At 38.1% G+C, this 20220-nt stretch overlaps 2 protein-coding genes across 2 annotated transcripts in view; both read right to left on the bottom strand.

Moving 5' to 3' along the window:
- The window catches only part of ALDH1A1 (aldehyde dehydrogenase 1 family member A1), a 51446-nt gene extending 41909 nt beyond the window's left edge, over positions 1–9537 (bottom strand). Inside the window, exon 1 of the mRNA XM_043487365.1 lies at positions 9381–9537. Within this exon, the coding sequence (XP_043343300.1) occupies positions 9381–9446 (66 nt within the window). The 5' untranslated portion in view covers positions 9447–9537. The remainder of the gene's footprint in view (positions 1–9380) is intronic.
- Positions 1–20220, bottom strand: part of LOC122453369 (60S ribosomal protein L7-like) — a 683417-nt gene that overhangs the window by 207079 nt on the left and 456118 nt on the right. The gene's annotated exons all lie outside the window — the stretch shown is intronic.

Here is a 20220-nt window from a genome sequence, read left to right as displayed (position 1 = left end):
AAAATTAGGACTGAATTGGTAGAAAGAAGGAAAACAAGGAGCAGAGAGAGGGAACCCTCTTGGAATATTTGGAGCACAGTCGAGAGATCAGCCCCAAGCAGAGAATTCCAGTGGAAACAAGTCTTAGATAAATTCCAACAGTGAAAATGAAACCAGTTAGTGATGGATCTTGACACCCAAGTTACTCTATTCTGGGTGTTATAAGACAGTGGCCGGATCAAATGGATGTTTTAGAAATACTGATTTTAATGTACCAAAAATGGATTTGAGATAGAGCAAACAGTCAGGCTTCTCTGGTGGCTCAATAGTAAACAATCTGCCTGCCAGTGCAGGAGACACAGGTTCGATCCCTGGCCTGGGAAGATCCCCTGGAGAAGGAAATGACAATGCACTCCAGTATTCTTGCCTGGGAAATCACATGGACAGAGAGGCCTCATGGCCTACTGCCCATAGGGTCACAAAAGTTTCGGACAAGATAGACTTAGTGACTAAACAAAAACAACAAACAGCGTCCAGGGCATTAGCCTAGAGACCATTTTAACCTTCCAGGCATGAGGTCTTAAGGCTTTAGTGAAGAGTGATGTATCAATATAGTCTGCAAATTATCAATGATATACATTCTCCCCCAAACAGCAGCCTTTCAGTATAAAAACAAAATTTGGCATAGATAATGAGATGAAAGAATCAGGCATTGTACCATCCTTTCCTTCCCCTTAACTGTGGAGAATTTATTGGTAGGGACTATATTGATCATCTTTTTCTCTATTTTAATTTTATCCAGTTTATATATGCCTTACAGCCTACTGTGTAGCTGAATATTTTTGAATAATTGTCCTTCCTATAGTTATATAAAATGGTTATATGGAGATGTATAGGTTAATAAATGTTTATTAAAACGATTATGAAACCATTTTTAGGTCTGTTGAAATGATCTATCCTGATTACAACTTCATTTTCCATTTGCTGTTTACCTCTAGCAAGTTTGGAGGGAAAGGGATCATGCTATAAAAGTAAAAAACAATTATTGGATCCTATTTAACCACTATATTAACTATATTCTAATTACGAAGTTTGGACTCAGGATACTTTTGAATAATATATAAGTGCAGTAGACTCCAAGTTCACAATACTGATGGGAAATTATAGATGCCTAGGCATACTCTTAAACTTCAAGTGCTTCTTACTTGGGGAAACAATCAATGGAAATGTTGAGGCAACTTAATAATTGATTTTTACTCTTTAAATTTTAGATATGTCAGATTGTAAGAGATACATTATGTAAATTTTGATTTAAAAAAAGAAAACGGCTGTTTCCTGAATGTAGTTTAGTGTCCAAGAATAAGTCATAATTTTGAAAGAAAGAAAGCCTTTCCTGAGCAAAAGTTCTTATAGCTTAGTGTCTTTGGTATACAGCTACAATTCTAAATACATAGGCACTTTCCTCAAAATATGACTGCTTTAGATGTAGTTAGATTTGTCTAATAGGCAAATAAAACCTATTAGCCTTATGTGCTAAGATTTTGAAACCCGTTGGCTTAAAGGAGAAGCCCTGACTCCCTGCAAAAGTCCCTTGGGGTGCCCCAGATTCACCTGATCTATGCAGGACTGCAACCAGGCCAGCAGCTCTGGATGCCATAAGAGAAGCCAGCACTTTCTTGGTGGCAGAGAGATTTTAACAGATCACATTTTCAACGCACAAAGAATCTCTTTTAAGTCACGCCAAGAGTGAGGAAGGTTGAAGGGATTCTCCGTTTTATGTCACCTGTGTGAAATTCCAAACCTGAGATCCTGAGTTTCGGCCACGTGAAATAATGGGTACAGTTGAAAACGTATAGGAAGTGATGGATGTTGTAAATGTGTTAACTTTTCCCCAGCATTAGGAAACTAAAATGTACCAAAGACCCGGAGGGTGGGAAGTGGGGCAGGGAGAAAGAACCAAGATGGGAGCTGATAAGAGAGAGAAACTAAGCAAAAGTCAGGTGGGGGTGTTAAACATTTAAAAGAATCAAAGCTAGATCTTCTGGCAATTATTTTTAACTCAAACCCCGAGGCAGCAAAGCAAAATGTTGAGACTCAAAGTAAAAAAAAAAAAAAAAAAAAATCCAAAAGGAAATTAAGGAGGAAATAACAGATGGGAGGAAAATGCTTAACTGCAGTCAAAAGAATGAAAACAAAATGAGAGGGTGGCCAAAACAAAAGTAGGAGAAATAAAGTTTTTCTTTTTCATTTCTGTTTTATATTACAGTCTGAATTCAGTAACATGAGTGTATACTCTTTTCTTACTTGTCTTTGGAAGAGGCTTTTCATCCTTTTCAACTCAATCAGGGAAAAAGAAAAGATGCTGAAGCTTTCCTGTTTTGAGCCACATCATCATTTTGTCCCATAGCTGACAAAAATACTCATCAATAATTTCCATATATTATGTATACCCTATATCAGAGGTAAGCTGCAGAAGCACTCAAAAGTTCTGTAAATATTTAATACTTAACAATACCAAGACCCAATAATATAATTGCTTGCATATATACCTTCCTTCTAAAGAAAGTGCCAAATGTAGAGCATAACTCAGCTGTTTGATATTTACATTTCTTTGACTTTTGAAAAAGTATTCGGAGAGCAGTGGAAATGGTCAGTTAATGGAATCAGGGTGAGGGAGAGAGTTGTTCAGACAAAATTTTAACAAGTGTGGTGTTTATGCAAATGCCCAGTCAAGAAATTCACATTAATAATTCCAACATTACAATAAAGGTATCAGGTATAGATATTATAATATCAGAAAGTCAAATATTAACAACATTTTACATACCTTGCAAGCAATGCCGGTATTTGTGGGAACTTTTGACAGACTCACACACACTTACACACTCGCACACACGTTATACTCAAAATGTATCACTATGATGAAATCCAGTTTACACAAAAATTTACTTTTCTGATTTGTTTATTAGCAGTGGCTCTTAATTAAATGTTTAATAATGAAGTGATTATTGCTCATATTCTTTGGAACAGGGCTCAATGTGGCCACTTCAATCTAATAAATGTATAACACATTTGGCCACAATTATAATAGCATCATGAATACCCAAATCACCACCACTCTAAGCTAGATAATTGCCACTTTAAGACAAGTGCATGGCCGTTTTATCAAGGCTAGTATTCCCAGGAGGGTTCTTTTATGCTGATCTGTGTTATATCATCCCATAGATTACCCAGGCCATTTTAGAGATACTAATCTAACTTTGGGTTGCTCTTCAAATGAATTGTTTCTCATACTCTTTAAGAGTTTTTCTCACCCCACCCCCTTATTCTGGCAAGTAGTTATTGACAAATAGGTGAAGTCCAGTTTAAGGAAACCCTGTGAACACTTGTTCTGAGAGCCCTTATGAAATGGGAATAACACCCTCTTTTAGGGGATGTGCTATTTACTTTAGGATTTTGTTGATAAGATTTTCTTAAAGCTAGGCAGGTACCTGAGAAGAAAACAGTTTGCCAAGACACAGTCTTCAAAGATGAGTTAAATATTACATTCTTAAAGAAGGTTTATATCCCAGGAAAAAAATCAAAGTTGGTTCCATCACTGCTTGTGTCCATGATCTAGTTCTTGCTGGACTTAGCACTTTCTGAAGGAGAAAATAAATACTTCTGGCCTGGCTGGGTGTGAGTGGACTTTCCTGTTTCTCCCAGAACGTGTGACAGTCACTTTCTGGGAGAAACAGGACGTCAGGTCCCTAATTCAATGGTGACCACTGTGTAGGTAAAGTTATAAGACTGACTCAATGCTTTTAAACAATTGCTGCTGATCAACAGACCATGCTTTAAGTAGCATCAACAAATCCTAGAAGTCTATTAGAAATCCAGAATACCAGACCTCACCTCAGACCTATAGCATTGGAATTTGCATTTCAACATGGTCTGTGTCACTTACATAATTAAATTTGAGATTATACCACTCTGGAGTATCTTCTTTCTACCAGTCCCCTTGTTTAGGGATCTGATGTCCAAATCATCTCTCTTCTCTTATCATCCAAATTTCCATCCTCTCAGTCAGAGTAAGGGATGAATGATACAAATTAGGTAACAGATGCAAAAGCACTTGCTAAAGACAATCTAATGAGATTCAAATATTAAATACTGCTATTTTCAGTGTTTAAGGAAAAAAATGAACTCTCGTGGAAAAGAATCAGATCTGAAATGAGAAGATTCAGCTCATTCTGTTTTTGCCTCTTAAAAGCTGTGTGACCTTGAACAAGTCACTTAAACTATCTGAGCTCAGGTTCCTCAGCTTTAAAATGAGACACGAGAAACATCTTCCCTAGCTCCTTCCCAGCAGCTAATTATGAACTTCAAATGAGACCAACAGATGAATGTAGTTTTGAACTGTGACATGCAGTGTAACCATCTGATTTGCTTATATTGCAGTGCTTACATTGGCAGCTAAAAATTTTTAGAATTCTAGGAGTCATCTTGGGAAGGAGAGGGTTAAAAGGAGCCTGGACCAAGGAGCTACTAAATAAGTGCCAGGCACTTTTCACAAATTACCCTAACAGCCACTTTCCAAGGTAGTCATTATTATTCCTAATTTACAGACAAGGGAACTGAAACTCAAGGAGCTTAGAAGCTTGGCCAAGGTCATATCATTAAATAAGTAGAAGAGTTGAAAATCGAAGCCAGGCTTTTCTTGTTAAGCTACCTCACCTTGCAGCCATCCCGCTATTTGTTCAACTGCTTCCCAGCCAAGAGCAAACAAAATATTGCATCAGTCAGAGGGGAGCTAAACGATCTCCCAAAAGAAAGCATTGCCACGGCAGAGTCATCTTTGTCTAGAACTGAAGTCCTGTCCCGTTCCAGGCACCCCTCAGTGGTTTGCACAAATGAAACCCATCAGGCAGTCTGGCAGCAGCCTCATCTCCAGCCTTATGCATGCTGTCTCTTCCTCACCTCATGCCGACCATGGCGGCCTTTGGATAGTTCCTTGAATATACCACGCCCTTGTCCACAGATATCCCTGCAGGTGTTCTTACTCTGGGTCTTTGTTCCTCAATTCCATGGCCACCTTATGTCTGCCTCCCTCAGACTTCCCTTAACTGTCCCCCTTCCTAAAGAGGCTTTCCTTGACACCTCATCCAAAGAAAGCTCTTCTCCTCATATTGTCTCAGCTTTCAGTTTTCTTCTTTTTAGTTTTCTTCCCACCCGCTCCAGGAATACAAGCTCCATGAGGCAAGAATCATTCTTGCTTTCTGATATCATAAGACCTAACACAGAACAATTCAATGATTTGGTAAATAAAGGGATATAAAATGAGAGAGAGGAAGGGAAAGAAGGAGAAAGCAGTAAAAAGAATGGGATATTTGGAAATGCATGTGGCCTGAATTTAAAAGGAGATAATGGTGAACACACACACATACACACACATACTTTAAATTGTGCCTAGCACATAGTATTCAATGATTCATAAACATTCTTTATCAAAAACATATCTTTAACCTACATGGGTTAAGTGATAATACCAGAAAAGTAGGAAAATATATCCTCCTCCAAACAAAATTTATTATTCCCTAGGAGTTGAAGAAATGCAGTTCTCACAGGAATCGCACACCTGTGTCATAGTCTTCTGCATCACTGCCTTTCCCAGCTCCAACACCACCTTTTCAATCAAAGTGGAAAGTCTGTTTGTTTCCAGCCTTTCTTATTGTTCTCCTCTTTTTCTAAATTGGTGGCAAACTTCCTCCTGTTGGCCTGGAAACAGCTGAGCAACAGCTGGAAAGGCTCATAGGCATGTCGCCTCCAGTAATCAGGAATGGACAAATGAAAGTCAGAATAAAGATAGGCTAGGAGGCCAGCAACTCCCTGTCCCAAAGTAGTGATACTGGTCTTGACGAGTCACTTGGGGTGAGGGCTAAAGCTGCCAGCATTCCAAGTCTAGCTTTGTCATTTACTAGCTGTGTAACTTAAGGAAAGTTACTTAGCCACTCTCTTCTTCAGTCTCCTCAACTACAAAGCAGGAATAGTAACATCCTTATAGGATTATTGTAAAGAGTAAATAAAATCATCATAAATAACTAAGTCATTGGCACAGAGTAAACACAATGAAACTTAACTATATTTCCTGTCTGTGTGTCTGTGTGGGTATATGAAATGTCATTAGCCAATGAAGATCTTTTCTAGCACGAATAAGTCGTTCATTATTGAGTGAGCTACATTTAAGAGCCAAACTAAAGATTTGGGGGTTTGATTCCTGTCTGAGAAAGCTTTCTTCTTGAATTTTCTATTTGTCTTTAAGGTAGAAAACAGTGTTGTAAAGAGAGAAAGGAAAACAAAGATACCAAATCCTGTAAGAGAAAGTTCTTGATCCCTGAAATCCAGGATAAACCCTTGCAACTTAGCTCCAATGAAATCCTTGTCAGGTGGGGCATGACTGTGCAAGAAAGAGTGACAGAAAAGCTAGGGGATGACAATGAAATGAGAAGAACCCTTGTGGGAAACAGGTCTAGGAAAGGCTGAGTAAAAGAAGGTCCTGGGAAATTGGATGGAATTCAGGAAAATAAAGAGGACTAAGATGGCTGATGTTAATCGATCACTTCCCATGTGTCAGGTTATTTCAAGGGCTTCGTATGCATTAAACGCATGTAATGCTTTCTTCAACCTTAAGAATTCCCATTTTACATGTAAGGAAACCAAGGCAGCGAGAGGTAATGTAGTTTGCCCAAAGATCACATAATTTCCCAAGAAGCTCATCCTTTAAAAGGATGAGCAGAGAGCTGGCAGAGATAGAGTTTGTTTAGAATTGGAAAGGGGGGAATATAAGGATAGAGACAGACTCTGAGTTTGAGTGCATTTATACTGATGTTACTGAGATTTTAAATTCCAAAAACTTTGGTATCATTTTAGAAAGTATTTCTTAAACTCTGATCTCTGTTTTATGTACCTTAAAAAAGTAAGTGGACTGTAAAGTCATAAAAGTTATGCATCAATGGCATCTTTTGTTTGGACTAGAAGCAGTCTCAAGCTTGAGAGCGTGTATAGTTCTTCTACTGTAGTTGCAATAGTTTTTTGTTACTCAGTCTTGCTTGTCCCTTTCCTCCACCTTGCCCCAACAACCAACATATTCTAGTGATAATAAACATGAACACTAAAATAGTGCAAGAAAAATAACATAGTTTAGGGGCTTGCTATAGAAGATAATTTCTCAGACACTATGAAATCCCTTGCTTATTTTGTTTGCAACCAGGAAAGTTAGTTAATAACCATCTTTTTCCAACTCCTCTTGCAAGTGCAAATCCAATACAGTTCTTCAGTTAGGCACAGTAAAAAGAAAATGCAAAGGCATTTGAAAAAGCTCACCCATTTAGATTTAATTACATACATAACTGGTGTCCTCCCAAGTGTGAAAATGCTGTAACCAATAAATCAGACAATAAAATGCTATCTGAGCAGAACAGATTTATAGAGTAGATGTGTGAGCAATCGAAATTCACTGACTTGCTTGCATTGGGTATTTTTACCCAGAAAAGTTCTTATATGCAAGAGCAAATTCCTGCTCTTGGAATCTTGCCTCCTTTTGAGCACTTAGGTCAGTTAGTTTCCCTAGAGGGTGTTCTTGTGTAATGACTTTTAAATGAACAGGCGATTTTAATCTTAAAATCATCTCTATATGTTAAAGAATCATGAGACCTGTGTTTGTATATATATATTTGAGGACTATCTCATTTGTTCACCTTTCTCACATGTTTAATTAAGAACTACTTAATGAAACTTAGTTCAGTAGAAAGAATATTTCATTTTTGCTGAAAATTCACAGACAAGGAAGACTTCATACTTTTGCAAACCAAATTTTTAAAAGATGTGACATTCAGACTACCAAAAAATGTGACATTCAGACTATCAAAATATCTTCCCAGTATCATGGGGAAAAACAAAACAAAACTGTGTTACAATAGTAAGGGGATAATTCAATCATTGCCAGTGGTTTTGATCTTTATGAAATGAATGCATTTTTAAATGTATTTACTTTGGATTGAAATATCTTGCAAATGACAAACAATAAGAAAGTTGGGAAAACTGGAGTCTTGTTATCTGTTAGGCGTGCTTTTGCCAAGTGCAAAATCTTTGGAGGGTATAGTCTCATCGCATTTTTCATGTTCCCATTTGGAATAAAATTAAACGGACAAAAAATATTTTCCCTTTTAATAAAACCTTGTAAAAATAATACTTTAATACACTTTATAACTGTTGGTCAACCATGTTAGAGGCACAATCTTATCTCTGCAGACACTTTTCTTTGGAAAAGAGCCAGTCAGCTGAACAACTTCCTCATTTGTTGTGCTTATGAAAATGAAAATTTAACAAACTAGAATTTCAAAACCATCCATTGTTACAAGTAAGGAAATAATAATAGCAGGACTTTATCATTAACTTACAGTGCTCCTGGAATTTTCTTGGTTAATTCAGATAGCAAAGTGGCTCTCCCTGAGTGGGAATAGTTCCTTTCTTACTTTCCTTTCTGCATCACACCATAAAGCTCACTTCTTAAATGATCTCGGTTAGATTGTTTGTTTTATTTGTTTCTCTAAAAATTCTAGGCTCTGACTAGAAAGCAGGAATGTAACAGTGTGAAACAGGCAAAGTTCAGAGATACTCCTGATTGACTCAAATAGGATCCATTTCCTCCTTCTCCCTAACTGTGGATTTTTAAGTCTAGGTCTGGCTCCTGCTCTTGTTTCTCTAAATATTTATCAGCTAACAATTACATGCCGGCTCCAATGGCAACAAATTTGGCTGAAGAAATAAATAAGAAGGCTTTCTTTTCCAAAATATGCTAAATAATGCAAGGACCATGTAGTGTTTTGTAACTGGAGTTTTCCTTCATCCAATTATCAGATTCAGGTCTTTTGATTTTAACACTTATTTGACATATATAAAAATCAAGCTACTTCAGTATGCTCTGTTTTACTTCACTATACTCTGTTTCTCTCTCTCTCTCTTTTTTTTTCTTTTAAAAAAACGATTTCCCACTTGTTTGCCTGTCTCCAGTAAGTTTCTCTAGTATTTGCCTCTCTTATACATGCTGGGTGCTCTGCCTAAAGTTAATAGAACTGCTTAGTAAAGTCCACTGAATCCTGGCACAAGAACCTATTACAGCGAAGAGCATTCCTTTTACTTAGAAATATTTTAAGAAATAAATTTCTGAAAAGTTGCCTGATACGATTTAGAATTCATTATGTGATCAAGACACTAAACCCAGACCTGCATTTTGCAAGCCTTTTATTTTTATATTTGCAAAGGGCTCTCTACACCAGTTTACTTAAATTGACCTTTTGTGCTTTAAATAAATGTAGTTTTTATAAAGCTGAGGCAAAGCAGCAAGCAGAAGTTGTACTAACCTTAGTATATTTAAACTTCACATTGGTGAGTGGGGCAGGTACGTCTGGCATGGCTGAGGACGACATTGCTGGTTCCGCTCCTGGAACACAGGTGACAGGCTCAGCGATTTGGTTCTGATAGAGCACTTGGCTTTATTTGTTCCTTTTTATCTGCATGGGCTAAGGTTTATTTGCATACTGGGATATGATTGGATGAACAAACTCGGAGCAAAAAGAAAACGACACTACTTATTTGTAACACCTAGAGCAGGAAGCCCTTGACTTTAAACTTAAATCCTTAAGAAACCAGTGCTCCAGCACTGAAGCTGCGTCCGGAGACAAGGCACTATTTACAGACGAATTAATTTACAAAGCCGAAACCTGTGATAAGGGTACGAAGCGCAGCTGCTCTGGCCACTAAGGCCAGTTATTATTTTTTTGGCTTTTCGTGCTTTTTATGTCACTGTGAAACTTTCTGTGTTCTGACGGACTTGGAATCAGAGAATTCGAGGATTGAAAAGGAATCTCAAAGGGCACTTGTTCTCAGCAAAGGCTAGTGAGGCAAGGACCCTGGCCAGGTGTCTTTAGGACAGTGCTATCCACGAATCTGTCCATGTCCCAGAAAAGCAGGGTGCTTTCCTTAGGTCCCCTCTAGAGACCCCACCCCGAGGCCACTTTAAAAGAATCATACCCATCGAATGTATTTCAGTGCTTGGTAAGCAGACCTACTAGGATTTCAGGAGCTCTAAATTATCTTTATTTAAATTATCTTTATCTTTATTTAAATGGTCTTTATCTAAATTATCTTTTATATGTGGGAACAGAAATGTCAGCAGGATTTTTTAGGGAACTCAGACTGTGCTGTGACACACTCACCACAATAGCAAATGGCAATATCGTCTGCTAAAACTCGCTTAAAATGAAAGTAACCTCTGGGTTTGGAAGTTGGCTGGTGTTTATCAATCATTGACACAGGCAGTTGCACCACGAGTGAATTTAAACAGGACTCCTGAGTAATATAGGTTCTTAAAATGAGATTAATGTTTCAAGTTGGGAACATTCAAAAGGGACAATTTTTAACTGTACTACTCCCATTTTTAAGTATAAAAGTTTATTTTATCCAAAGTCTAGCAAAAGTTACAGTCAGTACAAGATGGTAAACCTTGGGTGCTTTTAACCAATTACTAAGAATTAGTAGTAATAATTATTTCTTCCAGTGAAAAGTGCCAGCTTTTCCAAATATGGGATTTAAGTAGGGAAGCTAAGGTTTGTTGAATAGTTACTCCAAATCAGGGGCAGGAACCGTACTTTCTCTTTCTGCCCTCACTGGGTTCCCCACTTTACAGACATAAAATAGCTTGTTTATGAACACCAATCTTATAAGTACAAAACCAAAATTTCATTTCAGGCCAGTGTGACACCAAAACCCTGGTTCTTATTCCAATTTATTTTCCTTGTCCTCCTCTCCATAAGAGCATTCCCAGATGGGCTCTAGAGTCGGCTGTTTTGTTTTCTGAGTCGTCACCCTCACAGGCCCTCAAGCGTAGCGTTTTATTTGTCTAAGATGGGGGTCAGCAAATTTTTTTCTATAAAGAGAGAAAGATTATTTTCTGCTTTCTAGGCCACATAGTTTCTGTTTTGATTTACTCAACTCTACAGTCAACCGACACCATAATACACTTTGCAATACAATTTTATTTACAAAAACAGATTCAGCTCTTAGGCCAGGCCCCTAGATGCCAAGACAACCATCCCTGAGGTCCTTGCCTCCCCTGTACCTCTGCCTGAAGACCAGATAGAAACTTCTGTGCTGTTTCATCGTTTTTTTCTCTCTCTTACTATCACCCCCAACTCACAATTTCATTCTTTTTGGAAAATCTAATTGTTTTCTGTCTTAAAAATGTGTTTTGAATTAAATGCACAATTACACAACAGCTGTTACATAACTCGCAGAGTGGTGCTCTGGCCAGGCCTAAACAGCTGTGTTTTGCTACTTTCTTCTGCTCTCAGCTTTGTGGTTGTTTGTGGAGTCACACACTTGTCCAGGCAGTGGAAGCTCAACGCTTCAGAGCACACTTGGTGTGCCATCTCATTATTTATATGCTCACTCTTAATCATATTTTATTGAATAATTATGTAAGAACAGGCCCCTTTGTGCCAGATATTACAGAATGTAGGTAAACGGAACAGCTATGAAACAGCTTACCACACCTGCCCATTAAATTTTTACAAATATTTACCAAGTATCTTCTATGAGGAAAGCATTATGATTAGAGGATCAGGAATTCTCCCACCTTAATCCTACTTGAAGGGCAGATCTTTCTTATCCAGAAACCACATAGCCTGAGATCTCTGCTTCTGAAGTAAGTATTGATATCATCCATCTGCTAGAATTTGTCTTGTGGAATAGCATGTTCTTAGGAGTGGTTGCATGGGTAAAAGGCCGAGGAGATCACTTCCCTCCTTTACAAAGAGAAAATGGCTTTGGCGGGAACACAGGGACCGGGAAGCCCCACTTCAAGACTGGGTCAAAGCTTGTGTATTTTTATATACAATATATATTGTATATTTTAACAGGGTTATGCAGCAGAGGATGGGCTGGAAATTAAACTTGGGAGTCATAGATGAAGGATGTTTAATCATCCTTTCCTTCTTAGGGACAAGTTAAATTACACACACACACACACCCCCCCCACACACACACCCGTGAAGGGGTGGGAAGAGAAGCATATTTAATTTTCTTTTAAATCTAACTTTTTCTAGTCCTTGGGACTTCCCTGGTGGCTCAGACGGTAAAGTGTCTGCCTACAATGTGGGAGACCTGGCTTTAATCCCTGGGTCGGGAAGATCTGGAGAAGGAAATGGCAACCCACTTCAGCATTCTTGCCTGGAAAATCCCATGGACGGAGGAGCCTGGTAGGCTACGCTCTCCATGGGGTCTCAAAGAGTTGGACATGACTGAGCGACTTCACTTTCTTCTAGTCCTTGGTGAAAACTGTCACTATTCCAAGAACCATACAGACTAGGTCTTCAACTATGGCTGAAACTGCTATCTCATAGTATAAGGAATCTCTCTAAAACTCCTCTAAAACTCCAGCCTTAGTCATTGAAAAGCTATTGGGGCCTAAGCTTCTCCTACTCACATGAGTAACTGAAATAAAAAACATGCACATTTAACACATATAACTGTATGGTGAAATAAAAAATTGCTGATCTTCACATTTTCTAATTTCAAAATCCAGGATCGATCTGTTGGAGTTGAATTTGCTTTGCTTAGTGACATTTCGGTCCCTGACTCTTCAGTGTTGCCTTCAACATCACAGGGTGAGTCTGCTGGGTGGCTAACCCAGTGATGGATATGTCTCTTTGCTTTTGATCACTGCGGTTTCAACAGACACCACATGGGTTCATGTGCCTGTTTGGCTTTTAATAATTTGGGAAAAAATGGATCTTCTTATGTGATCGAATCTGTGCTCAATTGGCAAGTTGGTATTAAAATGGGAGGGGGAAGAAGCATTAGAGTATGTGAACATATTTTTTTGTGGGCTAATTTCTGTTCATCTGACATCCTTTGCCCATTAGCAGTGTTTTTTTTTTTATTTTTTAACCTTTGATTTCCCCTGCTCCTCACATATCCTATCAATTGTTTTCTCTTTGTCTTGTGTTACTAAGATGGCAGATGTCCCTCTTACCTGATACAGTCAGGATACTAATTAGAAGGATAACTAAAAGAAACATATTAAAGCCTCTATAAGACTATTTTAGTTTAAATAGATTTTTTGCTGAACTTCATGGGCCAAATCCATTTCTTAGAACTGGGTCTGCTGCTCGAGCTTGAAATAACCTTGCATAAATAGTGTTCACATTGTTTTTGTTTCCTCAAAATGCAGAAAGACATTTGAAGCCATTAAAGACATCTTTGAGGCAATCTGAATGCAGACTACTTTGAGAGTTTTATACATTTTCTAGTTTTTTGTTAATAATTGTCTTATGTATAGCTTGTTATTATGCCAACGTGTTTCATAATTTGACAAGATTGAGTGTTTGCATAACACTCAGTTTTGTTTTCACAGAAATCACTTGCCCTTTCCTCCTAATAAATCAGCAACTTAAATAACATTTAATTCAACCATGCTGTTGAAATACTAGGTTCACATGAATGAGAAGAATTTGGAGCAAAGAGATTTGACTGCTGGTAGGCAGAGGAAGATATATAAATAACCTCAGATATGCAGATGACACCACCCTTATGGCAGAAAGTGAAGAGGAACGAAAAAGCCTCTTGATGAAAGTAAAAGAGAAGAATGAAAAAGTTGGCTTAAAGCTCAACATTCAGAAAACTAAGATCATGGCATCTAGTCCCATCACTTCATGGCAAATAGATGGGGAAACAGTGTCAGACTTTATTTTGGGGGGCTCCAAAATCACTGCAGATAGTGATTGCAGCCATGAAATTAAAAGACGCTTACTCTTTGGAAGGAAAGTTATGACCAACCTAGATAGCATATTAAAAAGCAGAGACATTACTTTGTCAACAAAGGTCCATCTAGTCAAGGCTATGGTTTTTCCAGTGGTCATGTATGGATGTGAGAGTTGGACTGTGAAGAAAGCTGAGTGCAGAAGAACTGATGCTTTTGAACTGTGGTGTTGGAGAAGACTCTTGAGAGTCCCTTGGACTGCAAGGAGATCCAACCAGTTCATCTTAAAGGAGATCAGTCCTGGGTGTTCATTGGAAGGACTGATGCTGAAGCTGAAACTCCATTATTTTGGCCACCTGATGCGAAGAATTGACTTATTGGAAAAGACCCTGATGCTGGGAGGGACTGGGGGCAGGAGGAGAAGGGGATGACAGAAGATGAGATGGCTGGATAGCATCACCGACTCGATGGACATGAGTTTGAGTAAACTCCGGTATGCAGACATGAGTATCAGTACTATTTTTTTCTCTTTTAATTTATTTTTATTAAAAATTTTTTAGAGTCAAATATGCCATATATGTGTACATGCATGCTAACTCACTTCAGTCGTGTCCGACTCTTTGAGACCCTATGGACCATAGTCCACCAGGCTCCTCTGTCCATTGGATTCTCCAGGCAAGAATCCTGGAGTGGGTTGCCGTGCTCTCCTCCACGTGATCTTCCTGACCCTGGAATCAAACTCTTGTCGCTTACATCTCCAGCATTGGCAGGTCGGTTCTTAACCACTAGTGCCACCTGGGAAGCCCATAACATGTATAGAAGGCTGCAAAAGTCATGACTTTTTTGTAGTAACATCTCAACAAAAATCGTGAAAGAAACAAAACGAAATAATCACCACTGGGGTCAAATAACAATATTAGAACCTCAGAGCCCACTTTGTACATCCTTTCTGTCACCATGTCCTTCTTCCTCACCCCAGATGACCAGTAACTTAACTTCTAATGCCGCATGTTCTTTTCTCCCTGGTTTTGAACTTGTAACCAAATTATACAGTCAGAATATTTTTATAAAGAAAATTCAGAGGTGCAAGCTAATCTGGGAAGTGAGTTAAATCATGGTTGTAGGTAAAGAAAGTTTCTCAGGGCATACTCTCCACTCAAATGTCCTCCAATAAATATATATTATAAGTGTAAAATGCACAGCATCAAGTTAGCATTTTTAAGTCAAGGGTATTTTTTTTTACTTCCAATCCTGGCACAATGAAGGGTTCAGAGAAATGACCCTTTTCCTATAGAGTTTCTCAGAGTTTAATAATGGCAAACTGCACTAAAATTATAAAAATATTCAACCCTTATTCTACATCTAGAAATTTATTTTAAGGAAACAATCAAATGAATAAGTATCTTTAAAATAATATAAAATTTAAAATACCAAATGGTTTAGATAAATCATGGCTTGTTGAAAAAAGTAAAGAAATACTTGGGGAATTTTTGTGTTATGCTATAAATTATTTTTTAAAAAACAGGTTAACAGGTTATAAACTTGTGTACTATCTGTAGGTATGCTGAGAAGTTGTGCTTTACTTTTAGTATTTGGCTGAAATCTGCAATTTGCCTTTGACCTCTGCCTCAGTGTTTGGAAAGCTAAATAGCTGAATTTTGACTTCACTGTTATTTCTGCCATTCTGAATTTATGCATGATAAAAAGAATCATGTGATTTCTTTTTGTTATATTTTATATAATTTTCCCAGGCAGAATAATGACTCCTAAAGATATCCCTGGAAGCTGTGAAAGTCACTTTATACGGCAGAAGAAATGTCCCAGTTGTAATTTAATTAAGGATCTTGAGTAATTATTTATTTTGGATTGTCAGTGTGAGTCTTAGATGCAATCCCAAGTACCCTTAGAAGAAAGAGGCAAAAGCGATTTGACCACAGAAACAGGAGGTGGCTTGGTCACTGAAGCTGCTAGCTTTGACAAGTAAGGGGCCAGGAGCCAGGGAATGCAAGGAATGCAGTTTCTAGAAACTGGAAAACACAGGGAAGTGGATTCTTCCCCAGAATCTCAAGGGTGCTGGCTCAGCCCATCCCTCTGACCTTGACCAGTGAAACTGATTTCAGTACTCTGACCTCTAGAGTTTTAAGGGAATAAATGTGTGCTGCGTTAAACCACTAAGTTTATGGTAATTTGTTACATCAGTCATGGGAACCCAATATATAATCAATGTAAGCACGAGTTCAGGATTGCTAAATAGTACAAGCTGTTACTGATCACATGCTCTGCATGTTTTTCTGGTTTATTGTTAAAATCTAAATATTCATGTTCAAATAAAGGAAAGCCTCCCTCCCATCTGACCTTGGAATAGAAACTTCTCAGGTGCTTGACATCTTGAAAAGTTTTTAGTTTCAGTTGTAGTATAAATGGATGTTCATTCAACTGCAAAAGTAAGATGCAATAGATAATGCTGTTTATGAAAGCCATTAATTTTTTTTAATGATTATTTTAGCTAGACGATCTCAAACCTGGTTTGCATTTGCTTGCTTGAATTTGTTCCCACATTTTAAAGTTCTACATATGTACCCAGATCTATAACCAAAATCCCAACTTAACTTTCAGGCTTTACATTCCAGCTGCTTGTTGGTTACCTGAGCTACATGTCATATCTAGTCAGGTAGCTGGGTTTGAAACTGAGAGCTTGCATATTTGTTTTGTGTGGACCATGCAGTATGATTTAAAAAAAAAAAAAAAGAAACATTTATGTAAAAACCCAAATTTTAACTTGAACATTGGAGGACTCGAAGAGTATTTTAGCCTGCCTGCCCATTGAAATCAACTAGGGAATTCAAAACAAAACAAATGAGATTCTGATTCAATAACAGGGGTTTGAGCCCAGATATTGGTATGCATTTAAAGTTCCTCAGGTAATTGTAATGTGTGGTCAGCTGTCAGAACCACTGAAGCAGCTCTGACTCTATTTCCTCATGTTGTTCAGAGTTGGAGCGACCTGCATCACCTGGATAACTTTTAGAAATGCAAATTCTCAGGTTCCGTCTCAGACCAACTGAATCAGAATCTTTGGAGACAGGGCCCAGTAATCTGTGCTTTAAGGAACCCATCAGGTGATTCAGAGTTAAAGTCAAGTTTGAGCACCACAACACTAAACATAGACCCAACCTATCTCTAATATTTAGTTCAACCTATTTTCACTCAATTAAGTTAACTACCTAGTCTCATAGTTCATAATTTTAAGACCCCCTGATTGAATTCACTGGTTCAGTGGGTAAAGAATCTGCTTACCAGTGCAGGAGACACAGGACACTCAGTTCAATCCCTGGGTCAGGCAGATCTCCTGGAGGAGGAGATGACAACCCACTCCAGTATTCTTGCCTGGATCTGGATAATCCCATGGGCAGAGGAGCCTGGCAGAATACAGTCCAGGGGGTCGGAAAGAGGTGGGCCCAACTGAGTGGCAGAACATGCTCACCCACACAATTGAACTCGCTCTCATTTCTCAAAATCAAACTTTTTCTTGAATTTTCCCCTTCTGATTATGACAAAACAACAGTGGCCAAATTTCAGGCATCTGTGTTTCCTTGCCCTTTTCCTGTAAAACTATTAATTTTATTTATTGAAGTAATTACCACCTTCAACTGTCTAGTGTCCTGACATTGTAGGTCTGGATTTTAAAGAGCAAATCACTCTCATCTTTTTAATCCAATCTAAGAGTTTCTGATTACAAGAGTCTTTGTTAAACACAAACATTTAGTCCATTTCTACTTCTATTGTGATGACTCATGTACTTTATGCTTTCTGTTTGTTTGTCCTTATTTAGGACAAACAGTTAGGATTAGGTTTGGTGCCCAACATGAAAAATCCAGAATAAATACTCAAAATGGAAATGGATTTCTCTTTCACATAAACAGATAGTATAAATTGCTCATCCAGGGTAGGCGTGGTAGCAGAGTTGAGAGATACAGAGGCTCCTTTCAGCTCACTGCCCCAGCATCCCTGAACTATGACTCTTGGCCTCCTGATAAGAGAAGGCTGCCAGAATTCCAACCATTATATTCATATTCCAGGATTCAAATGGAGAAAGGGGAGGAAAAATGACAAAAGACTAGAGGACACTCAGTGATCAGAGTTTAGCCACATAAACACACTTAACTATAAGGAAAAATGGAGATTGTACACTTCTTTCTGGGCAACCAGGCTCATAGGTCAAAATCAGTTATTGTAATATTAAGAAGGGAGGACTATTGCAGAGGTAACTGCATACTCTTTTTTCTTCTTATCTCTCTTCTGCGGTATGGAGTGCAATTTCTTTATTCCTCCATTTTCACTTCTTTTCTTGTTAAGAAGAAATATTTTTTTGTTTTTATTTGTCAACCTATAAATTTTAATGCATTTCATTTGAGGATATAAATTTCCCTCTAAGCACGTCTTCAGCAACATCTACAAGTTTGGATAGGGCTTCCCTGAGTGCTTAGCAGTAAAGAATCCACCTGCCAATGCAGGAGATGTAAGAGATGCCAGTTCAATCCCTGGGTCAGGAAGATCCTCTAGAGAAGGAAATGGTAACTCCATTTTTGCCTGGAAAATCCCATGGATAGAGGACCCTGACAGTCTACTGTCCATTGGGTTGCAAAGAGTTGGACATGATTTAGCAACTGACCAACAACAAGTTTGAATACAGTAGTTTCATTTTTTCAATTAAAAATAGTTTCTAATTTCCATTGTGATATCTTCCTTGACTTATAGTTTATTTGGTGTGCATTTTTAAATTTTTCTATTGGTTGGCAATAAACAATGCCCAAATCTTTGTATCTAACGTTACTAAGGCTATTACGTATTTGCAAATTTAGCATTGCTTTGTCTTACTTGTGAATTGAACTTGTTATCACTATAAGACATCCCTATTCATGTCTATGCTTTTTGCCTTCATCTAATAAATTATAGCCACAGTAGCTTTTCTTTGTTTGTTTGTTTGTTTTTCATTTATTTTTATTAGTTGGAGGCTAATCACTTTACAATACCCCAGTGGGTCTTGTCATACATTGACATGAATCAGCCATGGATTTACATGTATTCCCCATCCCAATCCCCCCTCCCACCTCCCTTGTCTACCCAGTCCCTCTAGGTCTTCCCAGTGCACCAGGCCCGAGCACTTGTCTCATGCATCCAACCTGGGCTGGTGATCACAGTAGCTTTTCTTTGTGTTGCAATTTGTATAATATATATTCTTCCATCTTCTTACTTACAATCTCTGTGTCTGTATGTATTACATGTCTCTTTGGGCTTTCCTGGTGGCTCAGATGGTAAAGAATCCACCTACAATGCAGAAGACCTGGGTTTGATCCCTGGGTTGGAAAGATCCCTTGGGGGAGGGTATGGCAACCCACTCCAGTATTCTTGCTTGGAGAATCCTCATGGACAGAGGAGCCTGGAGGACTACAGTCCATGGGGTTGCAAAGAGTCAGACATGACTGAGCGACTAAGCACATTAAATGATCCACTATTGGGTTTTATTTACTTATGCAGCTTAACAGATTTTCTGTAATATTAGATCACTTATTTTATTGACATGTAATATAATGTATTTATAAATTTATGTTTAAAATCTATCATCTTACTAAATATTTTTGTGTTACTTGCTCTATTTTTCTTTTCTCTTTTAAAAATTGATTTAAAATTTTTAGTTTTAAAATTAAAGTAAACTAAATATTACTTTCACATTTAATATACATTCATGTAAATAAACTTAAAATTAATTATTCTCTGTGTAATTTGGGGAATTTTATACTATTTTTATTATTTTAATAGTTTTTCAAATATTATGTGTATTTTTTCACTTATTAAAGTCTAAAATTAATTTGTACCTTTGCTCTTTTCCTTGGCTAATCTTACTTAGGACATTTTAAACTCCTTTACACCTCTTCCCATAACACATCCTTGTTGGTGGATGTTTATTTGAATATTTCTGTGGGAACTTCCCTGGTGGTCCAGTGGTTAACAATCTGCCTTGTAATGCAGGGAACGTGGGTTCAATCCCTGGTCAAATAACTAAGATCGCACATGCTGCAGAACAGCCAAGCCCTCTCATGATGGCACAGGAACTACTGACCCCACATACTCCAGGGCCTGTGTGCCACGACTAGAGAGCCTGAGTGTCACAATGCAAGATCCAATACAGCCAAATAAATTAAAAAAAAACACACAACACTTTTGTATGCATGTTAATGTTATTAGATAATCTATTTTCCACTCCAGGTTCATTTAATCTCTCTGTCTCATGGCATGGCTCTTTTTGCCCTCTGGCTTCTGGTTTGGCTCAACCAGAAAGAAAGGGAGGGAGATGCAGACAGGAGAGTGGAGTGCAGCAAGAGGGGAAGGCCAGGCCGCTTCCTCCCTTGCTTCTCTCCTGGATGAGTGGCACTCTGGCAGGC

The sequence above is a fragment of the Cervus canadensis genome, chromosome 14, assembly GCF_019320065.1.
Source record: "Cervus canadensis isolate Bull #8, Minnesota chromosome 14, ASM1932006v1, whole genome shotgun sequence".
NCBI lineage: Eukaryota > Metazoa > Chordata > Mammalia > Artiodactyla > Cervidae > Cervus > Cervus canadensis.
Note: the sequence above shows the minus strand (reverse complement) of the source record. Positions and strands in the feature narration are given on the sequence as shown.